We start from the raw sequence: 23,423 nt of genomic DNA, 5'->3' as shown, positions 1-23,423 counted from the left end.
GTTCTGTGTTTAATTTAGTGGCAAATATTCATCACAAATAATTATATGCTAGCAGTAATTATGTGAAAACTTTACCAAAATCTTGAAAATTGTTAATATTAAATATATATATGCTTTTATTTAAAATAAGCTATTAAACAACATAGTAATATAAGATGGGTTAGTGACAATCTTTCCCCCTCCCCCAATTAAGAACTATAGGTGTAAGCTGACTAATATTAACTTTATTCTGAATTTTTTCTTAAGAAAAAAGAAAACTACATAAAGCTGCACTATACTATAGTTTGGATATATCGATAAGCTGAATGTGGTTTTCTATAGCTAGGCATCCAAATTATCTTCATTAGCTAATTCATTCCAGAAGCAAATTTTGTCAGCAAGCTTTAGAATTAACTGAACAGTATATTATATAGATAGGATACCTCTAAATGATATAAATCTTGAAGATGGGCTCTCAGACCATGTGATGTCAGTCCTGTAATAATATATTAAGATTTATGCCACCTGTGTTAAAAACATGGATAATTATTGTAAATACTATCATGACTGAGCTTTTACTATAATATAGTGCAGTTTTAGAAGCCTGGCATAGGCAATATGGTAATTTTTTTTTAATTGATAAATTAAGACTGTAATAATAAATATATGTCAACTTGAATATTTTAGAAACAGGGCAAAGATCATAGCTCTGTTTAGCAGCAAAGAAAGGTAGTTTTATTTGTAAGTAAAGCACACCTGGTGAGTTAAATACAGGAGCTGAAGGGGCATTACATACAACTGTTTCAGCGAGCAATGTGTTATAGGGGTTGTTAGTGCCGTGGGGTCGAAGAAGAGGGTTTGTTAGTAGGTAATTGCCAGTCATTCCTAAAGTAAAAAAAAACAACAACAACAAAACACAGAAAAAAGTACATCAGTCTCTTATTTTAGCGTTACAGTGGTAGTAAAGTATTTTTTTATATTCATCAAGGGTAGTGGACAAGTTGGCAATGGAAAATCTGTTGAAATATTCTGACTGTATTTGAACTACTAATTTGCAGGAGAGAAGGGAGAGGGAAGTTAAATTTCAGTAATTCACAGGTGCTTTCTAAATCCCCCAAGTAAACACCTGCTGAGGATGACATTTACTAATTTATACAAAAGCACTGTTAAACAAAAATGGCAATTAAATGCATAGAAATCAACATTATGTTTCAAGATGTTACTGCTTAATATTAAAAACATAACCACTGAGGCCCAGAAGAGGGAATCTCAAACTTTCAGAATTTACAGGTGTGGGATTATTTCTCATGAAAACATCTGTGTTAATACCAACTTTGATACGAGCAGGAGGAAAAACAACTTTCACAAACAGGTGGAAAGTATGACACACTGCAAAAAGCTGCTCTTAGTAAATGCAAAAGCACACATGCTGAGAAAAAAAAGACTATACAATGAATTATTAGGTCATTCACAAATTCTACATAACAAGAATTTTCATTATGTAATATTATTTGCCAGGTTTCAAAAATGAATCATTGAATAATGCATTTACTTTTTGATAGCCAACAGAACGAAGTAAAATACCAAAGCAACAGAAGAAATGCACATGTCTTTCATTCTAACTGACAAATTACAAACTTTTAAATACTTACTGATTATGTTTTGCATAGCTAATGTAATTTGGATAAAAATATCTCAAAATTCAGGTTAGTATCGCTACCACACATACACCTTTTTTTCATTTTAAATGGAGAATCTCACTAGAACAATGTCAACAGTTTAAAATGTCATTATTTCATTGTAATAAATTCTAACCTGTATTACAAATCAGTACATATCAAACTGAAAATAGTGTGATTAAATTATCCTTCCAAGGATATATACAATACCATATAATTTTTCATACTAAATTGGAATGTATTAAGCTTTTATTCAAGAATACATGTGTGTGCATATACTCTTTTCTAAATTATTTCATTTCCTAGCATATTTTAAGAACTGTATTGACTGATGAATTTAAAGCTGCCACTGTAGACACATCAAACAATATAGAAAAAGTTGCTTATAAACTTTCATGTGTTTTTGTTTATGAAGATTTCTACAAATGATTTTAGCATTTATTTTTCACTTTTTGAAAGAAAGATTAAAAACATAATTTCCATGGTACTGTTTCATGTGAATAGTAATTATTCTAATTTTATTAATGTTTTATGAAGAAAATCTTCATAAATGTCTTGGTCAGAAAGAATAAATCTGTACTCCCTAGGATAATATTTTTAATCTGTGGTAAGGTATATTTTCAATAATTACCTTCAAGCCGCATCCTGTTAATGCAGTTTAAAATTATATTTCTTGCATTATATTATTGAATAAAAGGAATTTATATGTACTTTAATAAATGGTAATAATTCAAATTTTCCTGATAACTGACCTTGATTAAGTGTTGAAGTGCTATTGATGTCACCTGAGATAAAAGAAGATTCAGATTGTTTTCTCACAGTATCATTCCACATTCTTCTTATACGACTCTATTAATACAAAACAGCGAGACAAACGTGTTTTGTTAGTTTCCCCAAGCTTACCTTATTAAAGACATACAGAGATTTACCCTAAACAACCTATGTAGGATTATCTGGTGGCCTTTTAAAGAATGTGTGTTGTTTCTGGTCTAAAACTAACAATGTCTATTGTTTATTTACTAAGCAACTAAGGGATATTTAATCCTCCACTCTTAAAAACATGTTATTTTATTGTCTTTTTTTTAAAAAGTGGAGATCACTGATTATTCAATATACGTTTATTGAGTGCCTTCTATGAGCATTGTGCTATATGGCCTTAGGCTATAAGACGATTATGATATACTTCTTAAGTAACTCTCCACAAAAAAGGATGTTCACATATAAAGAAACACTGAAGAAATGTTTAAGAAGACATTAAAACCAAAATACTAAAAAAGCAAGTATTTGCTATCTAGATCATTATAATGAGGAGACAATTAGTGCATCTGAACAGAACATGTCTCAGTAGGCTTTCTATAAATACGGTTAATTAAAGATGCTGTCAAACTCTTTGTTACCTGTGTACCAGAGGAATACCGAGCACTGGTTCTGGTGGTTGATGCCTTCACTGAACTGTGGGGACTCTCAGTTGGGAGGCCTCCACAGCAGTATGAATGTCTGAAGCACTTGCCATATTCTTTTCGTACCTGCATTGAATAATCACGAGACCAAGGGATTAGTATGAACATACTTGCTTCTCTCTCTCTAATTAAATGAACAGTGAAGACAACCGAAAAGAATTAAAAGTTCCACTAAGACTTATCCGTGGAGAAAATAAATTGAACTTGCAAAATCAAGTTCAATTAAAATTACTGAAATAGTAATCAGAAAAATATCTCTGTCCACTAGACTGGCTAGTAGAATCTTTAAAATGTGATACAACATGAAGAAATACTCTATATCCTGTTATAATATAAATGTTAGTTATTAAATAATAGCAATATATTTATAGTTTTATTCTCTTATACTTAGTAACTCCAATTTTTTATTTTATGCTAAAAAAAACGGGACAAAAAGTTTAGCATTTTCCTTGCTTAATTACATTTAACCACTCTGTAATTCAGTTGTTGAAGTTTTATATGCTTCATGTCCTCTTAGGTAGGTCAACACAGAAACCTCTTTTGCATAGTTTTGCGGGTAACCTCTTTATAATGACAAGACTACTTTGGCACAAGAATAAAGAAAACAAGTACTTTGATACATTTGCCACTAATTAGGACAGAACGTTTTCTTCATTTTCTGATGTGTCGAGCTTTAACTTTTAGTGTAGAGAGTTTAAGATGTCTATTCACTTCATTAGCACACAAGGGAACTATTTATGCAATTTCCATTCACATTAATGAGTTACCCATGTAATTTCCCCTTTTCCCCTGAAGCTTGAATATATGAATGCAAAAAAAAAGTTGTTAGGTCTAAAAAAAGTTTCAACTAAACTTTAAAAAGTGAAGTCCGAACAACTGCTAAATAATAGGGCCCCATCTAAAGCAGTGTTACAGAATTAAGTAAAGAGGGAGAGGGTGCTGTTGGACTATTGCAGCCATACTGGCATATACATGTTTTCTTGTGGGTTAGAGCCAGACTGTGAAATTACAAGACAGACAAGAAGAAACTGCGTAAGAAAACATTTTTTCTAATAGGTTACAGAAACACTCAAAGGCTTTCCCTCAACTCAGAAGTTTATGTGCAGTAACTGCCTGTAAAGACCATGACTTTGACACTTACTGCTTGCAAAATTAGAAAATTAGAAATCAGTAGACGGCATTTAAATCTAAGTGCACTTGCATTTTCATCTTTTTAGCTTTATTTAATTAACCTATTAGAACAAATAACAAGGTGGTTGAGGCTTCAAAGCATTTTCTTGGCCTAAATATGCTCATTCAAGCAGTTATAACCATGATTTTAACTTAACCATTTTATATCATATTCTTAACAACTCATCCTGGTGCACCCAAGTGGATGTATCCGAGACTAAGTTATACTTCTTTTTCTCATATATGAAGAAATAATGACTACCTCACTCGTTTTCTGCTATGTCTATGCTTTGTGTCAAAGATGCTTGGCACAACAGCACAAAAATTACGAAAATACAATAATATGCCTGTATATAAAATGCTCACTTATGTAGGAAATATATAAAAGCCAAAGTAATTACTAATGTTACCCCTGTACAATGTTTATAAGTTAAAGTTCATTGTTATTAAATAACACATCATACCTCACAAAAAATTTCAATACATTTAATGGGTGTTAACTGCTATGAAATGCTGCATAACCAAGACAATGGCAATCAAAATGGTATTTTATCCAAATAATACCTTCCAGTGTTGGTTTTGCCTAATGCCTATATTGCTGTGAATGTACATTATCTGTCAGTATTGCACATTCCACTGTCATTATCTCAAAATTATAGCTTATTCAAAACTGATGGAAGTAACAACACTATCATCTTGTCAGGACTGAAAACATAATAGTTTTCACTTTCACAATTCTATTTCTCTGTTCAATTTAGTGACCAACTAGTAATAACAGAATAAAACGACTACATTAGATATGAAGTCAGAAAAAGGATGATACCTAGTGAAAGGTATGGAAATTTTCTACTTAAATAGCACCTAAGCAATTCCCTTAGGTTTACATCTTCTTGCTACAGATTAAGGCTTTTCATTTGTAAGTTTTGAATCATTTTTGCTGACTCCACTTAACATAAAATCAGGACAAAACAGTACGACGTAAGGTAGTAATTATTGATTTTTAGATCCTTCAAAATTACTCAAAAGGTAACATTAATTTTTTGTATGTCTGGTGCTTTAAAAATTAACATCATTTATCCTTTACTCAACTTCAGTGTGAGCCACTGCAATGCCTTTAGCAAACAAAGAATGAGTTTTATTTAACCTTTTATTTTACCTTGTATACCCTTTGTACCTAGCATTTTATAGACCGTACAAGCAAGGAAGAGATCTTAACCTAAGTATCTAGTTTGTAACATTCCCGAACTGAGATACAAAAGATGACTGGTATTATTTTATAGATGAACCTAAATTTTCAGACAGGTATTAAAATTAACTTATAATTAAAAATATGATGCTCTTTAACAATATGCCAGATGTGACTTAAAATATTCTTTATTATATCTATTATATTCAAATCAAAGAATGAGTAATCTGAGCCCCTAGGTGTTTTCAATTACTTACTTTCTTTTGGAGAGCACAGTGAAAGATGAAAATGAACACTCCCTGGAAAGCATTAAATATGGTGAAGAGATATGCCATCACAATAGTCTCCTCGTTAATAAAAAGCAACCCAAATGACCAGGTGAGGCCAAGAAGACACAGAAGAGCAAAAGCGCCAAGCACCCAAGACCTGGAAAAATAAAGTGAACTTTTTTAACACGTTCAATGAGCAAAAAACACGCATCACGCTTAAATGTTAACATATCAGTAGTGGCAGTTGACTTTCTCTATGTTCACATTCAAATTCAACAGCATTTTGGCTTTAACCTTTCACTGATTAAGAAAGAACAACAGCATTTAGTACTGCAGCCTCCAGTGAAAACAGCAACAGCAGGTATGACCTTTTCTTATTCCAGAATAAACAAAGTATCAAAACTATATTAAAATACAAGGTGTAATATATCCCCTATGACTTTGTCTTTTATGTGCATTTTCATAAAAGAAATTAAGGAGTGCTTAATTAATTTACTTCTGTATTTTTATTCCTTTGGTGTACTCACATGACGCTGAATAATGTGACACATACAGAAAGGTTAAATGGCAGATAATCACTTAACACCTAAACTTCAGATTCTAATAAACTAGTCTTAGGTGAACCTAAGGTTTTATAACTAAAGCATGAAGAAGCCTAGCTGAAATGGGACAAAAACATGAGAACAACTTCAAAATAAAATAATTTTGGAGAGACTTCATCATGAATAGCTTAAGAAGAAAAGAACTGTAGGAAATAGGACGGAATGAGAAGGATTTAAAGTCAGTGCATTCCATGTCTAACTAATGATCTTACTTGATAAATGGCTTATTATCTTCATAGCTAGAAAGCATTATAAGCAGAAAAGAGAAACAAAATTATTAGACAGAATTAAAATAGAAAGTAATAAGAAAGCATTTATATATTTTATAAATTAGTCAAAATTAAGAAAGTCAAAATGCAGAGGCAAGCAATTAAAAAATAAAGGCATATTATAGTTTTAAAATACTATAGCAAACTAGATATTTCAAAATAATTATAAAAGTTAAGGGCAGTTCATGATATTGACGGATTTGTAAAAAATATAAATCATGCTATAAATTTGTTAATGTAGGGTTCTACCTTACCCAGGTAAGTCCGTATTATAGTAGCCATCACAAACACGGTAATTACTGGTGTAGATGAGAAGACAGAAAGAGGAAAAGGAAGAAAAGAGAGAGATGCTAAAGATTAGCTCTCTCTCTTACCATGCAACATGCAATGAAGTTGGCACTAACCTATCTAAAACATCTAAATAAAAAAAAAATTTTACCCTTACTATAGATCTGCCATTTTTGACACTAAAAATAGTATTTTTTACAATCACATTATAACCAACTTGAATAATACCTTCTCAAGTTCTAAATTAAAAGGCTCAGATATTTTAAAGGTAACTCTGAAAATGTTTCCATAAGATGATTTAATGAACAACAGCTATCATTTTTTGTTAATTAGATAGCATTTTCTCCATTGACAGACTATTGCAGCTTTTATTCAACATTAAGATAGAGTAAATATTTGTTTAATTAGCATGAAAACAACAGATAATCTTCAAGTTAACAATAGTAATAGAGTAAATTCTCTTAGGAAAACAGGATTAGGAGTGGAAACTGCTCAGAATCCTTAAAGCAAAAAGTCATTTAACAAAACAAACTTAATATAATCATATCAGCCATGCAAATAGGAAAATCATTTTGAACTGCATTTTAAATTCAAATGAAATTGCTACAATGATACGGAATTTCCAGGAAGCCACTGAAACAATTTATGGTTCTAGATCAAGACAGCAATTTTATTATCTAATCTTTGACCAGTGTTGGTAATACAGTAACACTGAGATTCAACTTGAGGGCAGTAAAACTTCATTTTGAATAATTTCTACAGTTGACAGAAGGTAGAAATCCCTGTGTTCCCTGTGGAGAGTATCTTTTACTTAGTTTGCCAAGTATTAAAATTAAAATACAAAATACTTACTTAATGTTTTCCAACCTGCTAGAATCTGGTTTCAAAGTGTTTGAATGCTTCACCATTTTGCATAATGTGATCACCAGGAAGACAATATTTAGCTGTTGTAACAAACAAAGAATTAGACCACAATGAACAAACAGCTGAAAAATGAATAGTTCTTGCAAATGTATCAATCCATGTTTATATGGCAGATACTGATACAATTTTTTTATGTATGCAATGATCAAGTTGAGTCTACTAAAAAATACTCTGGCTATGTATGATCAATTCTTTAATAGATCATTTGACATCAAATTGAACCTCATTAAGTCAGTATTATATGGTAATGATTAAATAAATTAGAAAACCTAAATTAGTTTCTTTAGCTAGATGTACTCCAGGGCCTAAAAGCCATCTGATGGAAACACTAAAGTGAATTCCTTAGAAGGAGTATTTACATCATGTACATCATGTAATCTACAAAATTGCTGAGTTTGGAACCATAAGTCTTGGTTGTGAGTCTAGTTCTTGATTTTGACTGATTAAATGAGGACAATCACATCTGTCTGATCTACTCATAAGGCAATTGTGGGGACCAAATGAAATAACATATGATAAATGTTTGTTATAATAAAGTAAGATAAAGTTTATATAGGTATGTTTTGCCATTTAACTGTTAAAAGCCATCAGTCCTTTTTTTCTATGTCTCTGTAGTGTAAGGAAGTAGATACATTCTGACAAAAGGCTGTTTTGAGTCCTTCTAAACATTCAGCTATGCAAAGAATCTAGGTGCAAACAAAAGCAAAATGAGGAAGATGTAATCTGACAAGAAGGAAAGTGAGTGGATTCCAAGAGGTCAACCTGAGCTTGCTCAGAGGAAGAGGAGCTGTGTTTTGACTAAGAGACAAAGGTTGGTAATTTGCATTTGTTTCTACAGACATCTGGAAGAATGTTGGAAGAAGAGGAGGAGGCAGTTCCATTTTTATGCTCCAAAAATAGAACTAAATTACATTGTTCCTGGATTTTTTTTTTTGCCATTTTATTTTTAGATTACTTTTTAAAAGGAAAAAAAAAAGTTATTTTGTGAGCTTTATATGACTTAATACCAGAAATAGTATATTCAGAAAAGGACCCATTTCACCTATTATAGGTAAGGATGAATTTAAATCCTTGTTGCAGATAATCAGCATAACTGTGTTACAGTAACATGATCATTTTTACTGAGTCACAATATCACATGATCAAATGGTAACACTATTCATCATTCACTACTTCTGATTTTATAATTAGGAAAAGTGATAAAGGGCAATAAATAAAAATTTCCAAGTCCTTCCCCATGATGAGTTTAGAAGCAGTGTTAAGAAAAGCTTTAATGTAGGCTATGTATCTATCAAGTTATTTTGTCCACCGTGCCCTATGATTTCTCTTAGACGGAGAATTCCTTCTTAAGGGATAAAATGAGGTAATTGGGCAAAACTTTACAAGTGTTGGCAGGTAACATTCTGTCCTTTGATGTTAATTACTTAAGGGCAAAAACAGTTTGTTTAAAAAAATTTTTTTTTAAAATTTCTTAAAATACATCTAGAGAGAAAGTAAATACAATTGTAGAAACATTATCTGGCTTTATTTTCCATAACATTCTAGTTGGTCACAATATAAATAAATGCTTCAATTTTTTGGATATGTTACAATATGATACATTTCATTCTTGTTCCATAAAAGGATGTGCTTATTGTATTGTGAATGAGTAAGACACAATTTCTGCCTTTGAGAAATTAGAGAGATCCTTCTGGTAGTATAGTAGTAAATATCTGATTAGGGTTTTAAAGAATCATGGTAAAGTGTATCTCTAATTTTTTTTTAAGGCAAAAATCAAGAGTTTTTTTTTTAATTTTAATTTTATGCAACACTAGCTTTAACTAGTAAAATTCAAGAATGGTTAAAAACAAAAACCCTATAAACGTTGTAAAAAAAAAAAAAAGAAACCAAAACCCAAGTAAACAAATAAACTGACTATAATAGGTAAGATGGCTGCTTTGCAGATTCACAATTTAAATCCTTTAAATCATTCTCCCTTTGTTTCTGATCCTTTGTTTTTGAATGGCCTGATAAGAACAATTTGCTTTCTTTTATCCCAAACTTCTGAACATAAGGGTTTTTTTCCTTCCTCTTCTTAAACAATTTCCTGAAGTGTATAGGACCATAATTTGGTGTTCATAATTTTCTAAGCATATTAGTTATCCCCTTGGGAACAAAATAGTAGTAGTACTAAACATTCTGGAAAGAAAGTTATTCATTATTCACTACAATGTATAAAATTTATAAGGAAACTAAAAAATGTGAATGTGGAAAAATGTGAACATATAAAGTATTATATTGCAAAAAGAAGAGTAGAAAATGATAAAATCTTGGAAGTCAACTCAGAAGAAATATTTTTCAATGGCAAAAATCAGGGACAACTTTCCAGTAAAACTGACATACTAAAATGAAATCTACCAATATAAAAACACAATTAAGGCTTAAGTATGATAAAGTCATTTTTCCTAGTTAATAATACTAACCAAGGTGAATATGCCATACAAAACTTATCTCAATTAATCCTTTAAAAACAGACTGTTCAATACATTTCTCCTCTTTTGCTCCCCTCACTTAACTGAGGTTTTTACATTACATGTGTTTAATGTGTCTTTCTAGTTACACATATAATACATTCACAATGCAAATTCAGAAAATAAAGAAAATTACAGAGGAAAAATACAGCTACAATCCTATACCCAGTGGCAGCAGGCAGTACTTGTATACTCATTTTAGAAATAATTGAGATGTATCTTTCCAAAGACTTCTTAGCTACTATATTGTCAGTGCTGGGATTCAATATACTGTGGTCTGGACTCTACAGCCCACAGACTTCCCATATAAAATTAACCAATTTATTCTGGGTGAAAAGATTAGAAGTCTCCTAACAAAGATATACTAAGTCTATATTTAAAAGGTTCCATTTCTATAAAAAGTAATCCAACTTAAAAATCATTCAGAGATGAATGAATTGAAGATAAATAAATTAACATATAAAATACTGCCTCAAAGAAATCCTATTTATGTTATTTACATAATAGGTATGCTCATCAAATGACTTCTGCCTGACGGATTTGCCAGAATTAACCAATTCTCCATTTCCTTTGTAAAACACTACCATCCCACAATCAGCAACTGGCCAAAACACCCACACTTCTACTCCCACTAGTCAAGCTGCATGCTTAATAACAGTTAGTTTATTTTTTCCAAACCTGTTTATGTCATTTATACTTCTACATAGCTAAATATCACACATAAGCTCATGAATCCAAGTGCAAATATAAGAATGAAATTTTTAAAAGCTGTTTCTAACATACTTAAAATGGAATGTTTTAGAAGACTTGAAAGTGAGTTTCTTTAAAAACAACTAAAAGCATTGGAAAAATAATCATAACTGAGGGATTTTTGCACTCAAATTACAAGTGTCTGAATTCTCCAACTTGAAGAAACTGAAAATAAAACTTTTAGCTAATGCACTCACATCTAGATGTAAAGAAATTTATAGTTAAACCCAACACTAACTTAGCCTCTGAAACACGACTTGAAGGCATACAAATAATGAGGCAATGGTACGTGGAAGAGGACAAAATACCATCGTTTCAAGACAAATTAATTATGAAATAAAGCACATGACATATTGTAAACCATAATATAAGATGGCAAAAAACGCTAAGTAAGATTTTTCTTTTTCCCAACTCAATAAAAAAAATTCACCAATACGTATTACTAGTCTTATTAGAGAAATACAAAAACTTTTATATCATTTAGATGGCTCAACGATTTATGCTACCACCAACATATATGACAATAAAATATCTTCTGGAATTAAATAGAATATATACTGACGCATAGGTACATTTTTAAAAATGTGGTTTTACAGTTATCTTATTTTCTCCAATGTTAAAAAAAAGTAATGCTAAATTTTAGTTTGACAGAATAAATATTGTCACTGCCTTTCAGGAGACAATACATTCTGATAAGTAAAATTTTGCAGGGAAAACTATTTCAAAAATTTTTTCCCCTTTCTTACTTCTTTCTCGTTTTCTTAAAATACAACTGTGGAAATGAGAATAAGAGGTAAAGGGGCAAATAAACACATCTTTGATAAAAATCTATAGTCATTTTAAGACAAAAAAGGTAGGTTTCAAATAAACTACTGGCTGCAAATCTGAATTCCTTTCTTCCTTGCATTTTTCTCTTCCCAGCCATATACTTCTGTGCTTCCCCACACCCAGCTCCCGCTGGTTATAAGAAGTGATTTCTTTCTCCTTCTTACTTTTACTTTTGCTCAATTTATTTTTCTGCCATTGATATACATTTACAAAATCAATCACAATAGTCAAACATGGTATTTCCCCTATTTCTCAATGGAAGGCAGGCAAGGAGGGAGGGAGAGAACAATGTCTCTACCATCCAATTGCTGTTCTTCTCCCTTGAATTCCAATGCAGCCACTCTTGACCCTCTTGCTCTTTGTTTTTTCTTTTCAGTGTAAATAGTACGAAGTTTAAACATAGTATTTTGGCATAGGTTGAAAGGCTCCATGCATCAGTGAGAAAGGAAAAAGGTGGAGTTACAGCTGCACACACAAACATTTGTTTAAACTTGGTAAGTACATGCAGTTACTCAATTATCCACAAAGAAGCCACTACTAGTAAGTATAGGCTATTAGGTTTGTGGTACATATGTACGACAACCCACCAGGCTAAATGTCCATGCTAATAATTAATTCTGGAGATGAAACAACTCATTCAAGAATTAATCAGATTTAAGCTTAGCTCTGGCATGTGTGTGTGTGTGCCTTGTGTGTGGGCAGGTGTGTGTGTACAGGTAAACAGATGACTATCTCTTAAGAGACATCTCTGTTGAGTGAGAGCAAATTCAGAAAAAAAAAATCCCTTATTCAGTCAAAATGAGTAAGTCATCAAACTGGGACATTTTTTTCTCTCCCACTGACAAAGATCATTCTTTTACCTATCCCCAAATAATAATTTCATAAATTATTATTTATAATAATCTGCCAATTTGCTGATAAAATTTAACACTGCTTAATGATATAGCACAGCTAAACATCAGCCATATTGATGCACATAAAAATACAAAGAAGTTTAAAAAAAGAAAAAGGTACCACAGATTATAGGAGTGCACAGTTTGTTTTATGGTCATCAACCTGCTCAATTGAATCACATCCGTCTGAGCTTAGCAGCTTAAAATTCATTCCACAGCTTGCAGTGCTGACATGGATATGATAAGACAGAAGAACAGAAACATCACTCTGAAGTAACCTAGCTGAACTGCACATGTTCTGACCCTTTTTGTCCTCCCTGGAGCTTTTGCTACCTGGCAAATGCAGCTCTAAAGCTATACTTGTATCACCAGATCTTTGCTGTTAGCCAAGCAGAAACCTATTTCTCCCTGGGACTAGCAGCCAGAGAGGTGTTCTCTGAAGAAGACTTCTAAATGAGTGTGTGAGCTGAACTCTTACTGAACTGAATTAATTATTAACGATGCAGATGGAGCTGTCCAAATGATAAGAACAGCTCCTGACGTGTCATGATCCAAGCTTTCATTAAACCATTTCAGGCATACTAATGGTTTCCCACTGCTCATTACTTACCAGCACTTTTCTCATAGATATAACTACTCTGGTGCCTGTAGGCAAGATATTCTATAGAAATGCAGAAGTAGGAAGTTTTATTTTCCTTAGCATATTATTTTTCTTCATAGATTATTATTTAGAATGTACACCTATTTAATACAACTAAGTGAAACAGTTTCAATTCAGAAAAATTGAAAATGCAAAGCTATACTTTCTAGGAACAGCAATAGGTATTTTTTGTTACGAGAATATTCCTTAAAAGGACAGTATACAATACAATCTATATTAAGATTTGTACGAGAAATGAGTTTTAAATACCTTATCATCACGAGAGGGAGACATATATATATATATATATTTTCCCCACACACACTGTATAATCATATCACATCTCAATTTAAGTTAGATACTCTTTTGCAAGACGCTGTTTTGTATTCCTATACCACTCTTAATCGCTCTCTGTTGGGAAAATCAGACAGCAAAACAACTGCAGGAGAATTCCAACAAGAACTGTACTGGGATTGCTAACTACTGGGGTTTTTGTTTGTTTTTAAGTTGAGAATGCTCTTGAAAAGGCCCTTCACATCTCAACCTGAAGGATTTGGTAGAGGAAAATAGTGACAAGACTTAAAAAGCAATAGTGTGCTCTACTATAAATGAACAACATAATAAAATGTCCTTAACCTTTTTTCTTACTAAAAGCTGAGTATTTTGCTAAGTGAAATGTTTTTTTAATGATCTAAAGTCAGTACTTATCTTCACAGATATCAAATAAATAAAACTACAGTATAAAAGAAGTAAACACATGATAGCCTCATAGGCCAAACATCCCTAAAGCAGTCTTTATATTTTTCAACATATGTCTTTGACGAAGGTCTTAGGGGAAAATGAAAGGTTATGTCTTCAAGGATCATGCCTCTTCATGTCAGCCATTTAACTCTAGATAGGCTTAGGCTGTGTTAACATATGAACACCAAGAATAAAAACTTGGGTAATCATCAGATTTAATAATTCTGATGAGAAATCAGCTTTCCGAGGAATACTTGAGAATGTTTTACTGGTTTAATTCACACAGGCATTCATCTCAAATTTTCACTTCACTATGTATTTGTGCAAAATAATTAATTTAATGACAAATACACACTTGAAGTAGTTTTACGTTTCCTTCAACTACTGAAAGTTTTTCTCAATTTTATGAAACACTGCTTAATCATGAAAAGATCCAAAGGAGCTCATTTGTGTTACGTTTTTGGAAAAAAAAAAAAAAAGAAAAACTCCTTAAAATAGGAAGTATTTATGTTTCCTTTTCAGAGTTAATAACACCATTTCTATCACCATACTGCTACAACTGAGCAATTTTTTTTTTTTTTTTAAAAGACAGGGTCTCGCTCTGTTGCCCAGGCGGGGGTGCAGTGGTACAATCATAGCTCACTGCAGTCTTGTGCTCCTGGGCACAAAAGATCCTTCTGCCTCTGCCTCCTGAGTAGCTGGGACTACAGGCACATGCCTCTACACCGAAGTAATTTAAAAGTATATTGTAGAGAGGAGGTCTTGCTATGTCACCCAGGCTAGCCTCAAGTGATCCTCCCGCCTCAGCCTCCCAAAATACTGGGATTATAGGTGCAAGCCACCATGCCCAGCCCTGGTTGAAAGTTTTAAATACTAAAGTCTAGATACTGTAGCTACAATCCTTTATTTCAACTATATTTCAAATGTGACTAAGGGTAATGTAAGACATTTAAAAATAGCTTAATGTCACTATCCTTAGCTTGTATCAAATTCATTTAAAAATAGTATTTCTTAAACTAGTATTTTCATTTGGTATCTTCAGTCTTATAGAAGTAATTTTATTTCTAATACATTTTAAGTTGATTTAATAGTCATTCGTTAATGCAAGATTAAACAACTTTTTATACACTAAAAAGAATTGAGGATGTGGACATTCATTTAGAAGTATTAAATTACTATGTGGAAACTAAGATAATAAAAATTAAGGTAATGTTCTTTCACTTTCCTGACATATTTATTTATAACATGGCCTATATGTAAGTATATTTTTTAGATTATGATGTGATATTTTAAAAGCTTATTAAACTAGAAATGAGAAAAAGTACTTCTTAAAGATTTTCAGAAATATTAATTAGCAAGTATATAAAAAATATTTAAAATATACTATTATCCTGTGAGACAGGCATATTTGTAAATCTTTGCATAGATAGATAAACAAACAATAAAACAAATTATCCTTGTTTGAATAGCACTGCTAAAGCAGCAAGCTAAAAAGCAAGGGAAAACAGAATCTGCTTACCAGAATAATGAAAGTAACAGGTCCAATGAAGCTCCATATAAAGTAGTTATCAACATGAAGCCAGCAACTATTATGAAAAGAATAGAATATGCATTAGTAGTTTCTATGGAACCTCACCATTACAAGGAAAACAGGATTTTAAAAACCTAACAAAACTAACTTTACATTTGCCTTTGAAAATTCATTTATCATGTGCAAGACCTCTAATAATTCTGAGTTGGCTTTGACTTAACAAAGGATAGTAATTTATTTACTTCGACCTGCTGGTTTTGTATTTGATAAAAGCATACAAAATCGTGCTTGTATGGGGAAAACAATAAACACCACTCCACCACTGAATCCTTAAGACTTCAGATTTCTCTAAGAAAGACTTGAAACTCAGTATTACAAATTATCTCATCATTTTAAAGTCCTACATATAATTTTCAAAATTTGCCTTTCAGATCTGTCAGAGCTAAAGTGCTCAACCCTATGGAACATAACAGACCCCCCAAAAACTGTTCAGATGTTATGTTTGTTGCAAAACAGTATAGCAGAAATGTAACACCTTCACTAGGAATGGATAAATACTAGAAAAGGAAATCAAAGCACAGAACTCACACAGTATTAGAGTAAATGATGCATAAACTTATTACGACAGATTTTACTTAGTGGTTCATTTTTCATATAACATGGAATCCCCACTGAATTTCTTTTATTTGTCTTTCATCATCTGTACAGTCAAAAAGCTTTCTTTAGTCCAAAGAATCTTTATATAACTAATTTTATCAAAGGAAAAAAATAAACAGAATTGGAAGGAAAATTCATGCCTCTAGCAAATAAAATCCTTAGAAACATGACTATGTCTACCTTCTGTCACTTTCTGTAAATATCTATACTTTTATAAACGAAAGACAGTGACTTATTTTAATCCTTTCAAACTGCTTGATAAAATATTATCAAAGTAAAACATACGGGATGGAATGTGCTACTGTCACAATTCAGAATGAGAGTTAGCTAGAGGGTTGGCTGCACAAAGAGAGCTAATGAAGCATTAGCTTAACACTGAGTAGTTAAACCTGTCAGATGCTTTAAGTTCAGAAGAATTTTTACTTAATATCTTTCTAAGGCCAAAAAGTTATTTACTTTTTCAATTTGTTTCAGGTCAATCTTTTGTGTTAAAAAGAAAGTCCATAATTTAGAATCTGCTTTGCCAGAGTACAAATCCTCTGAACCCAGAAAATTACAAAAGACTTGATTGTAATTTGTGCACGGTATGCCCATTCTCTTACCAATAAAGCTTTCAGATGCTATTTTAATCTGTCAGGGACCCTCACTGACAGCTAACAGGCTTTAAAAAATTATTCACTTGAAAAACACTCAGGTCGCTTGCAATTACTTACGCTTTTTCTGTTCCATAGCTCTTATAGTCAATAGCAGCGGAAACTCCAACCACTGTGGCAGGAAACAAGTAACCAGCAACATAGTAGTATTTTTTCCTTGAATATTCACTTTCAAAAACTTCAACTAACATTAGATAGAGCTGCACACCTTCTAGGCACATCCAAGCAAAAGCCGCCAAAAAGAAAAAGTGTAGAAGTCCTGCAAATATTGGGCATGCAATCTACAGAGGAAAAGAACAAAAAACACAAAAGAATACTCATGAATAAAAATAGCCCACTCCAAAACTATAAAATACTCACTAAGAGAAATCGCTATTATTTCAAAAATACATTATTCAGAGCAACCTAATGCTTCCTCAAAATATTTTTTCCGTAAGTGGAAACAAGCTAAAAACCCTGCCAAATCTGGAGATTATCATGTTCACAGAGTATAACGCCAAGTGTACTAGGTTTCAAGGTAGAATATTACTATAACATTTTTTAGTGAGATTAAATATCAAATAAGAAAACTTCATAATTTGTGAATTATCTGTTATGAAATCTGAATATTCCACTTGTAGATTATTTGCTTCACAAGTCTTTAGAAGTGTTGTTTGCAGATCTATTGTTTCTATTTTTTTCTACAATGGAATTTTAAAATTTTGCTCTAATGACAAAATCCTAGCTCTAATTACCTAGGATTATTTTCCTGTCATATCTGGAGCATTCTTAAATTATCTAAGTGCAGATGAATATAGGGTGAAGCATTAACTAATTAAGTTCTCTTTCTGATATTAAGAACTCATGATGATGAATAAATTGCCGTGAATACAAAGAAAGGATCACTGGTCAGAATGACTATGTAAGCAAAATAAGAATTTTTAAAATAGGATCATTGTATTTCTGTATCCGTAGCATTCTTCTATTAAAATTATATGTCTTAACAAAAACACAGAAAAATTCGACTGTCTCTTAATATACATAATGAATTAATTCATAATATTACTTAATAATTGGGCAGCCTTTTAATTTATTACAAATTGTCTTTTAATATTGCCCTATCAATTGTATCAAGTTACAAGGTCAAACATTAATATCAGTATCATATGTCACCTCACACCTAATAAAATAATTTTCAGAGATCTAAGGTCAATTAACTCAACTGGTGCTTACCGCATATTTTGTCTTATCAATGCCTATTAGGAAAATAAATTCAGCAATGAAAAGGTTGATACAAAGGTTCTTGTGAATAGTATTTCGGTCACTCTGTAGGCCACGGAAAAAGCAAAAGGTGAAGATGCAGATAGCCAGGCAAACAAGGGAAATGACAATTCCCACCCAGGTGATGACTGTAAGAAGTAATTCATGAACTCCATCTTTATACTGAAAATAAAAAGATATGAGGAACATTAGTATTCCTGCATTACATCAACTAGAAGAAAGACCACTTTCACATGTACAGTTCATCTTTTACTACTGAATTCTTTGAAGAATATCATTCATATGTGTTCAAAAAAGGCTCAATACCAAAAATAAATTTTAATCGTATAATAGCATTCAATGTTACTGCCTTTTATACTTAAAAAAGTGATCTATGAGAGAGGAAGATTTTACCTAGAAAACAATAAAAGAGCCTAATGATTTCAAAGTATGGCTGAATTAACTACATAAACATGGAGACTATTTACATGACAGAATAAAGAATACTTATTCATGCTAAAAAACAATTGACATTTTAATGATTTTTCCAAACTAACACAAAAGCCAAGTTTTAAGTTTTTATTTTCTCCTTGGGGTTTTGTATGCTTACATATTGAGAGTTGACACACACAACAGATCTGAGACCGAAACGCTACACTTCTTAAAATATTTCTGTCTTCTGGCTATCATTCTCTTAATCACAAGAAAGAACATTGAGACATATTCCAGAAGCCATTTTGACTTTTCAAAAGACGCAGCTTTGTACAATGTGCAAAGTGGTTAGGAAACTTAAAGCAAAAGTTGTAAAATTAGATTCAAACATTCAAGATGGGAAGGGCATGTTAAACTCCACAGCCTTTTGTTTCTTTTGTATGACCTACTGCTGCTCATTATTTAAATCTTCTGTTGCCTCTACCAAGCACCTGCCCCAAGGAGGAAAACTTACAAGTCTACGAAGTTATAGCATATGATTTTGAGAAGTAAAAATAACAGTGCCAAGACTTCTTAAAATTTATGGACAGTGTAGAAACAATTAGAAATCAACATTACTTTGTTTGCTTTTTAGTTACGATAAGCACCCAAAGAACGGGACTGTTATACAAGCTGTTTCGAATCTCTGAGGTTTCTCTCTGCTACTAATTAGAAGTGCAAATACTTACTGCAATTTCCCTGTGGGCCATGAGAATTGCAAAATTGGTTAGGTGGCTGCATGAACACGTTGTTCGAGTTTTATTAGTGTCAACCAGCTTGCAGCCCTGGGTAGACCAATATCCCATCATAGTTCTCTCTGAGTAGTTCCAGAAGGAGCAGTTTGCATTGAAATAATTGTCAGGCTGGGAAATAAAATGACAAGATAAAATTAGGATTTTATACTCTAAGATGGCAACAGCAATTGTTTAATATGTGTAAAAGGTAATTTAGATTAAACTTTGCATGTTTCAGACTATAAAGTTTTTCATCAGCAAAATTGTGGACTATGTTATACGAGGCAGATACCCAGCTTAAAAGGGGCTTTATAGTCCGAAAGTGTACTCTAAATTACCAAGACCCATTTTACACAATTAAAATTTCCATTTTATGATTTTACATATTGATGGTACATTAGAATCATTTTTTTTCCTTTCTGATAAAATTAGAGCCATAAATTTGTTCTGAGAAAATTCTGTAAGGACCAAATGTTTTAAAAATCCATGTTCTATTTTGGGCCCATTTTTGGTTAGTTCTAAGAGATACACTAGCAACAATGTAAATCATATTGTTAGTACCTAAAAGCTCTTAAGAGTCAATCAACTGAAGCAGATATGAGTACTGTAACCACACAAATTTATTTTTCTTTGCCTATTTGGAGATCCACTTTTTTATCTGTGGGCATTTATTCACTCTATTTACTATAACAGCCAAACATTCTGTAGACAATCTTCCAATACAGTGTAGTTACTTAAGTATCAACTTGCATTCTAAGGCACAGCAGAGGAATCACATCTCCTCAACTTTTTTTTTAAAACACAGTACTTGGTAACAGTTGTGTCAAACATGATCAGTAAAACTAATGAAAAAAATTTTGCCACACAGAAAGGCAGAGTCCTAAGAGTTAATACTCAGCTATCCTGCTGCTAAGTAAGGTAAGGGTTAATTTTCATTTGAAAACAAATTAGAGTCATTTACATTTTCCTGTTGATTACTGAATTAGCTTTCATTAAGAATACACTTAAGTTCTAATGATCACTGAACCAAGCTCATTTAATTTTATGTTCACAGACTTAAATAAACTTGTGTCTCTGACCTAGTCCAACATTTAAAATTCAAATGGAAAGGTCTTGTCTTTCCTCCCTCCCATCTCCCCAGTTCTCTCCCCATCCCCAGCACCTCAGTTTTGCTTTCCTTTCTTTCTGCTTTTATAACCTTCCATTACTTCATTAGCATACATTAACTTACATCAATGTGTGGCAGGGTAAAAAGCACAGGATCAGTCAGGTATACTCGGCTGGACTCTTTATTGATGGAAACTGAAATGACGTGAGAATTTACTGCAATGGTGCTATTACGACCAAGAAAGTCAGCACCCAGTTTAATGGTTGCATTTTCTGTACTAAGGAACTGTCCCAGACTCCGGTAAATGATGAACACCAACTTTGCAAGCCCTAGGAAGGTTAAAAATAGTCACATGATGTACAAAAAACATGCATGATAATAAATTAAGATAAAATAGGAATGAAATGATAAAGTCCTAAGGCATTGTTTTAAATCTGCTTTTAAAATGGTAAGTCGTTTTTTGGTTATATAAGGAGTCAAATGCATTTTAGAATTAATAGGTTTTTGAACAACAACAGAAACTGTCAATTTTTAAAAGACTTCCATCTTACCATTCCTGCTGTTCTGTTTGACGGTATTTGCAGAGAGCTGGATTGAGCTGCCTGCTCCTTTGATGCCCAGAGGAAATTTAAAGTCTTGGATCTGTCCTTCTGTACTGAGTACGGCAACTTCCAGGACTGGATGAGGGAAAAGATAAAGGAAGGGGGTGGGGATGATTCTTTAGATTTAACTAAGGAGGCAAATGATAACTGTATAGAAACTACTGTTTTCTTTTTGTCTGTTAGGTTTTACTGTTAGGTTTCAACAAAAATCATGAACAAAAAACCAAATTACTCAAGTCTTAAATATTCACTTCTCAAAAAAAAATTTGTATTGTCATTCTAACACCTTCTTCATATTTTTATCTCTTTTGTCATGAACTAATACAAATCTGTTAGCCTATAAGTATGAACAGTGTATGAATTAATAGTATGTAACTTTCAAGGTTTTGTATTTAAATCATGAAGCTAAGCAAAAATATTTCAAACTGATATTTTTTGGCTCTTTATATTAAGTAACTTTTCAATGATCATTATTTGGCAGTGGTAAAACTAATACGAAGTACAAATTTGAATGCTTCTATGACATCTACACATCTATTTCTATCTATGATCCACTTTAATATGAAAAATTACACAGGTCAAGTTTGCAGTAATACTTTTTTCTAATTTCTAAAAATAGCCCAGAAGAATATATTTATTATGAAAATGCCATTATGTTAAAATTTCCCATTAATTCTCACTATTCAATCTTTACATATTCAAATTGGGCAAAATAGAACCTGCAGGCCAAGCCTGGTATGACATTTGTTTTTGTAAATAAAGTTTTATTGGAACACAATCATGTTTATTCGTTTGTATATTGCCTGTGGCTTCTTTAGTGCTACAATACCAGTTAAATATCTGCAAGAGAGACCACCATGGCTTGCAAAGCATAAAATATATACTATCTGGACCTTTACAGCAAGAGTGTGACAACAACTGCAGTCTAAACCAAATTTCAAATATTCAAACCAAGTATCGAAATTCAAAAACACTTAAGGAAAACAAGTCAATACAAAACACTGAGAACATCTACCTGATCAACATGCCAATGCTAACTTCATTTCAAAAATATAATTAATAGTAACCACTAACAATATAAATGTTAACTGTCTACTGGAAATCCCAATACAGATTGTCATTATTTTACATCAACATTTATTTAGATTTTAAAAGGAATGGAAAAGTATATTGCTTTTATAGGAGTTAACTATCTTATATTAGTAATTATAATATTAATATTTTACTGATGAAATCTAAGGAATTATATGGAAAATTGATTTCTGATATTTAAATTTTAAAACTATGTATTCTACAAAGATGTTCAAAAAATACAGTCCATATTTTTTTTCTGAATGTCACCCTCTTTAATGTCTCTACTGTCTGTATCGCCTATCAGCTATTCACCTACAATCCCCTTTTTCTTTTTACAAAAATCATTTCATACCATTGTACAGTAATTCTTGGATACTAATTTTTTTTATCTTCCGCAACTTTGTTTTGTAAAATACATCTATACTTAGGTTGTAAATATTATAACATTCATAAATTTTTATAAGCAATTAAACCACATGTCAAACCCTGAAATACAAATTTATAATGAGCATCATGTAACTGCTAAAATTCTATCAGCTGCAGAAACTGGTTGATACACTTATTTTACTGATACATGTTTGGAAAGATTAAGCAGGTGGGTAGATGGATAAACTGTTCTCATATCAGTCTCTAGGTTGGGGCAGGGAGGAAAGGGGGAAGAAGTTTTATGAAAGTAACTGATTCTTCCTCACATTGAAAGAGGCTATCATATTTTAAAACAAGACGTAATGAAAGAAGAAAATCCTCCGAGTTTTCATGAATCATCCCAAATATAGATATACATGTACAAAGTGTTAATTTCATTAAACAAATATTTACTTATCAAACTTTAATTTCATTAAACAGAAATTTACTTATTAGAATTTAAAAAATAATGTTCATAGTAAAGAAAAAGCTTTAAATTGATAATAGTAAGATCATTACTACAGCTCTCAGTAGATATTTCAAACTATTTACTTCCATAAGAAAATGCAGTAATGGGGGCCGGGCGCAGTGGCTCAAGCCTGTAATCCCAGCACTTTGGGAGGCCAAGACGGGCAGATCACGAGGTCAGGAGATCAAGACCACCATGGCTAAGACGGTGAAACCCCGTTTCTACTAAAAAATACAAAAAACTAGCCGGGCGAGGTGGCGGGCGCCTGTAGTCCCAGCTACTCAGGAGGCTG

General features: G+C 32.1%; 1 protein-coding gene across 4 annotated transcripts in view; it reads right to left on the bottom strand.

The window, feature by feature from the left end:
• ADGRL2 (adhesion G protein-coupled receptor L2) overlaps nucleotides 1–23,423 on the bottom strand; it is a 203,411-nt gene that overhangs the window by 4,668 nt on the left and 175,320 nt on the right. Inside the window, exons 10-20 of one of the 4 annotated variants that reach the window (XM_011977776.1) lie at nucleotides 21,133–21,258; nucleotides 20,705–20,910; nucleotides 19,429–19,602; nucleotides 18,242–18,451; nucleotides 17,090–17,310; nucleotides 15,708–15,774; nucleotides 7,755–7,846; nucleotides 5,732–5,900; nucleotides 3,056–3,184; nucleotides 2,411–2,507; nucleotides 423–475 (exon numbers count right to left, since the gene is read on the bottom strand). In XM_011977776.1, coding sequence (XP_011833166.1) covers nucleotides 423–475; nucleotides 2,411–2,507; nucleotides 3,056–3,184; nucleotides 5,732–5,900; nucleotides 7,755–7,846; nucleotides 15,708–15,774; nucleotides 17,090–17,310; nucleotides 18,242–18,451; nucleotides 19,429–19,602; nucleotides 20,705–20,910; nucleotides 21,133–21,258 — 1,544 coding nt within the window. Of the gene's footprint in view, nucleotides 1–422; nucleotides 476–735; nucleotides 865–2,410; nucleotides 2,508–3,055; nucleotides 3,185–5,731; nucleotides 5,901–7,754; nucleotides 7,847–15,707; nucleotides 15,775–17,089; nucleotides 17,311–18,241; nucleotides 18,452–19,428; nucleotides 19,603–20,704; nucleotides 20,911–21,132; nucleotides 21,259–23,423 lie in introns of all 4 variants that reach the window. The other 3 variants (XM_011977773.1, XM_011977774.1, XM_011977777.1) reach the window with 3 other exon arrangements.

Source organism: Mandrillus leucophaeus, unplaced genomic scaffold (genome assembly GCF_000951045.1).
Source record: "Mandrillus leucophaeus isolate KB7577 unplaced genomic scaffold, Mleu.le_1.0 Scaffold184, whole genome shotgun sequence".
NCBI classification, from domain to species: Eukaryota; Metazoa; Chordata; class Mammalia; order Primates; family Cercopithecidae; genus Mandrillus; species Mandrillus leucophaeus.
The sequence above is the reverse complement of the archived record's forward strand: the minus strand, read 5'-3'. Positions and strand labels throughout refer to the sequence as shown.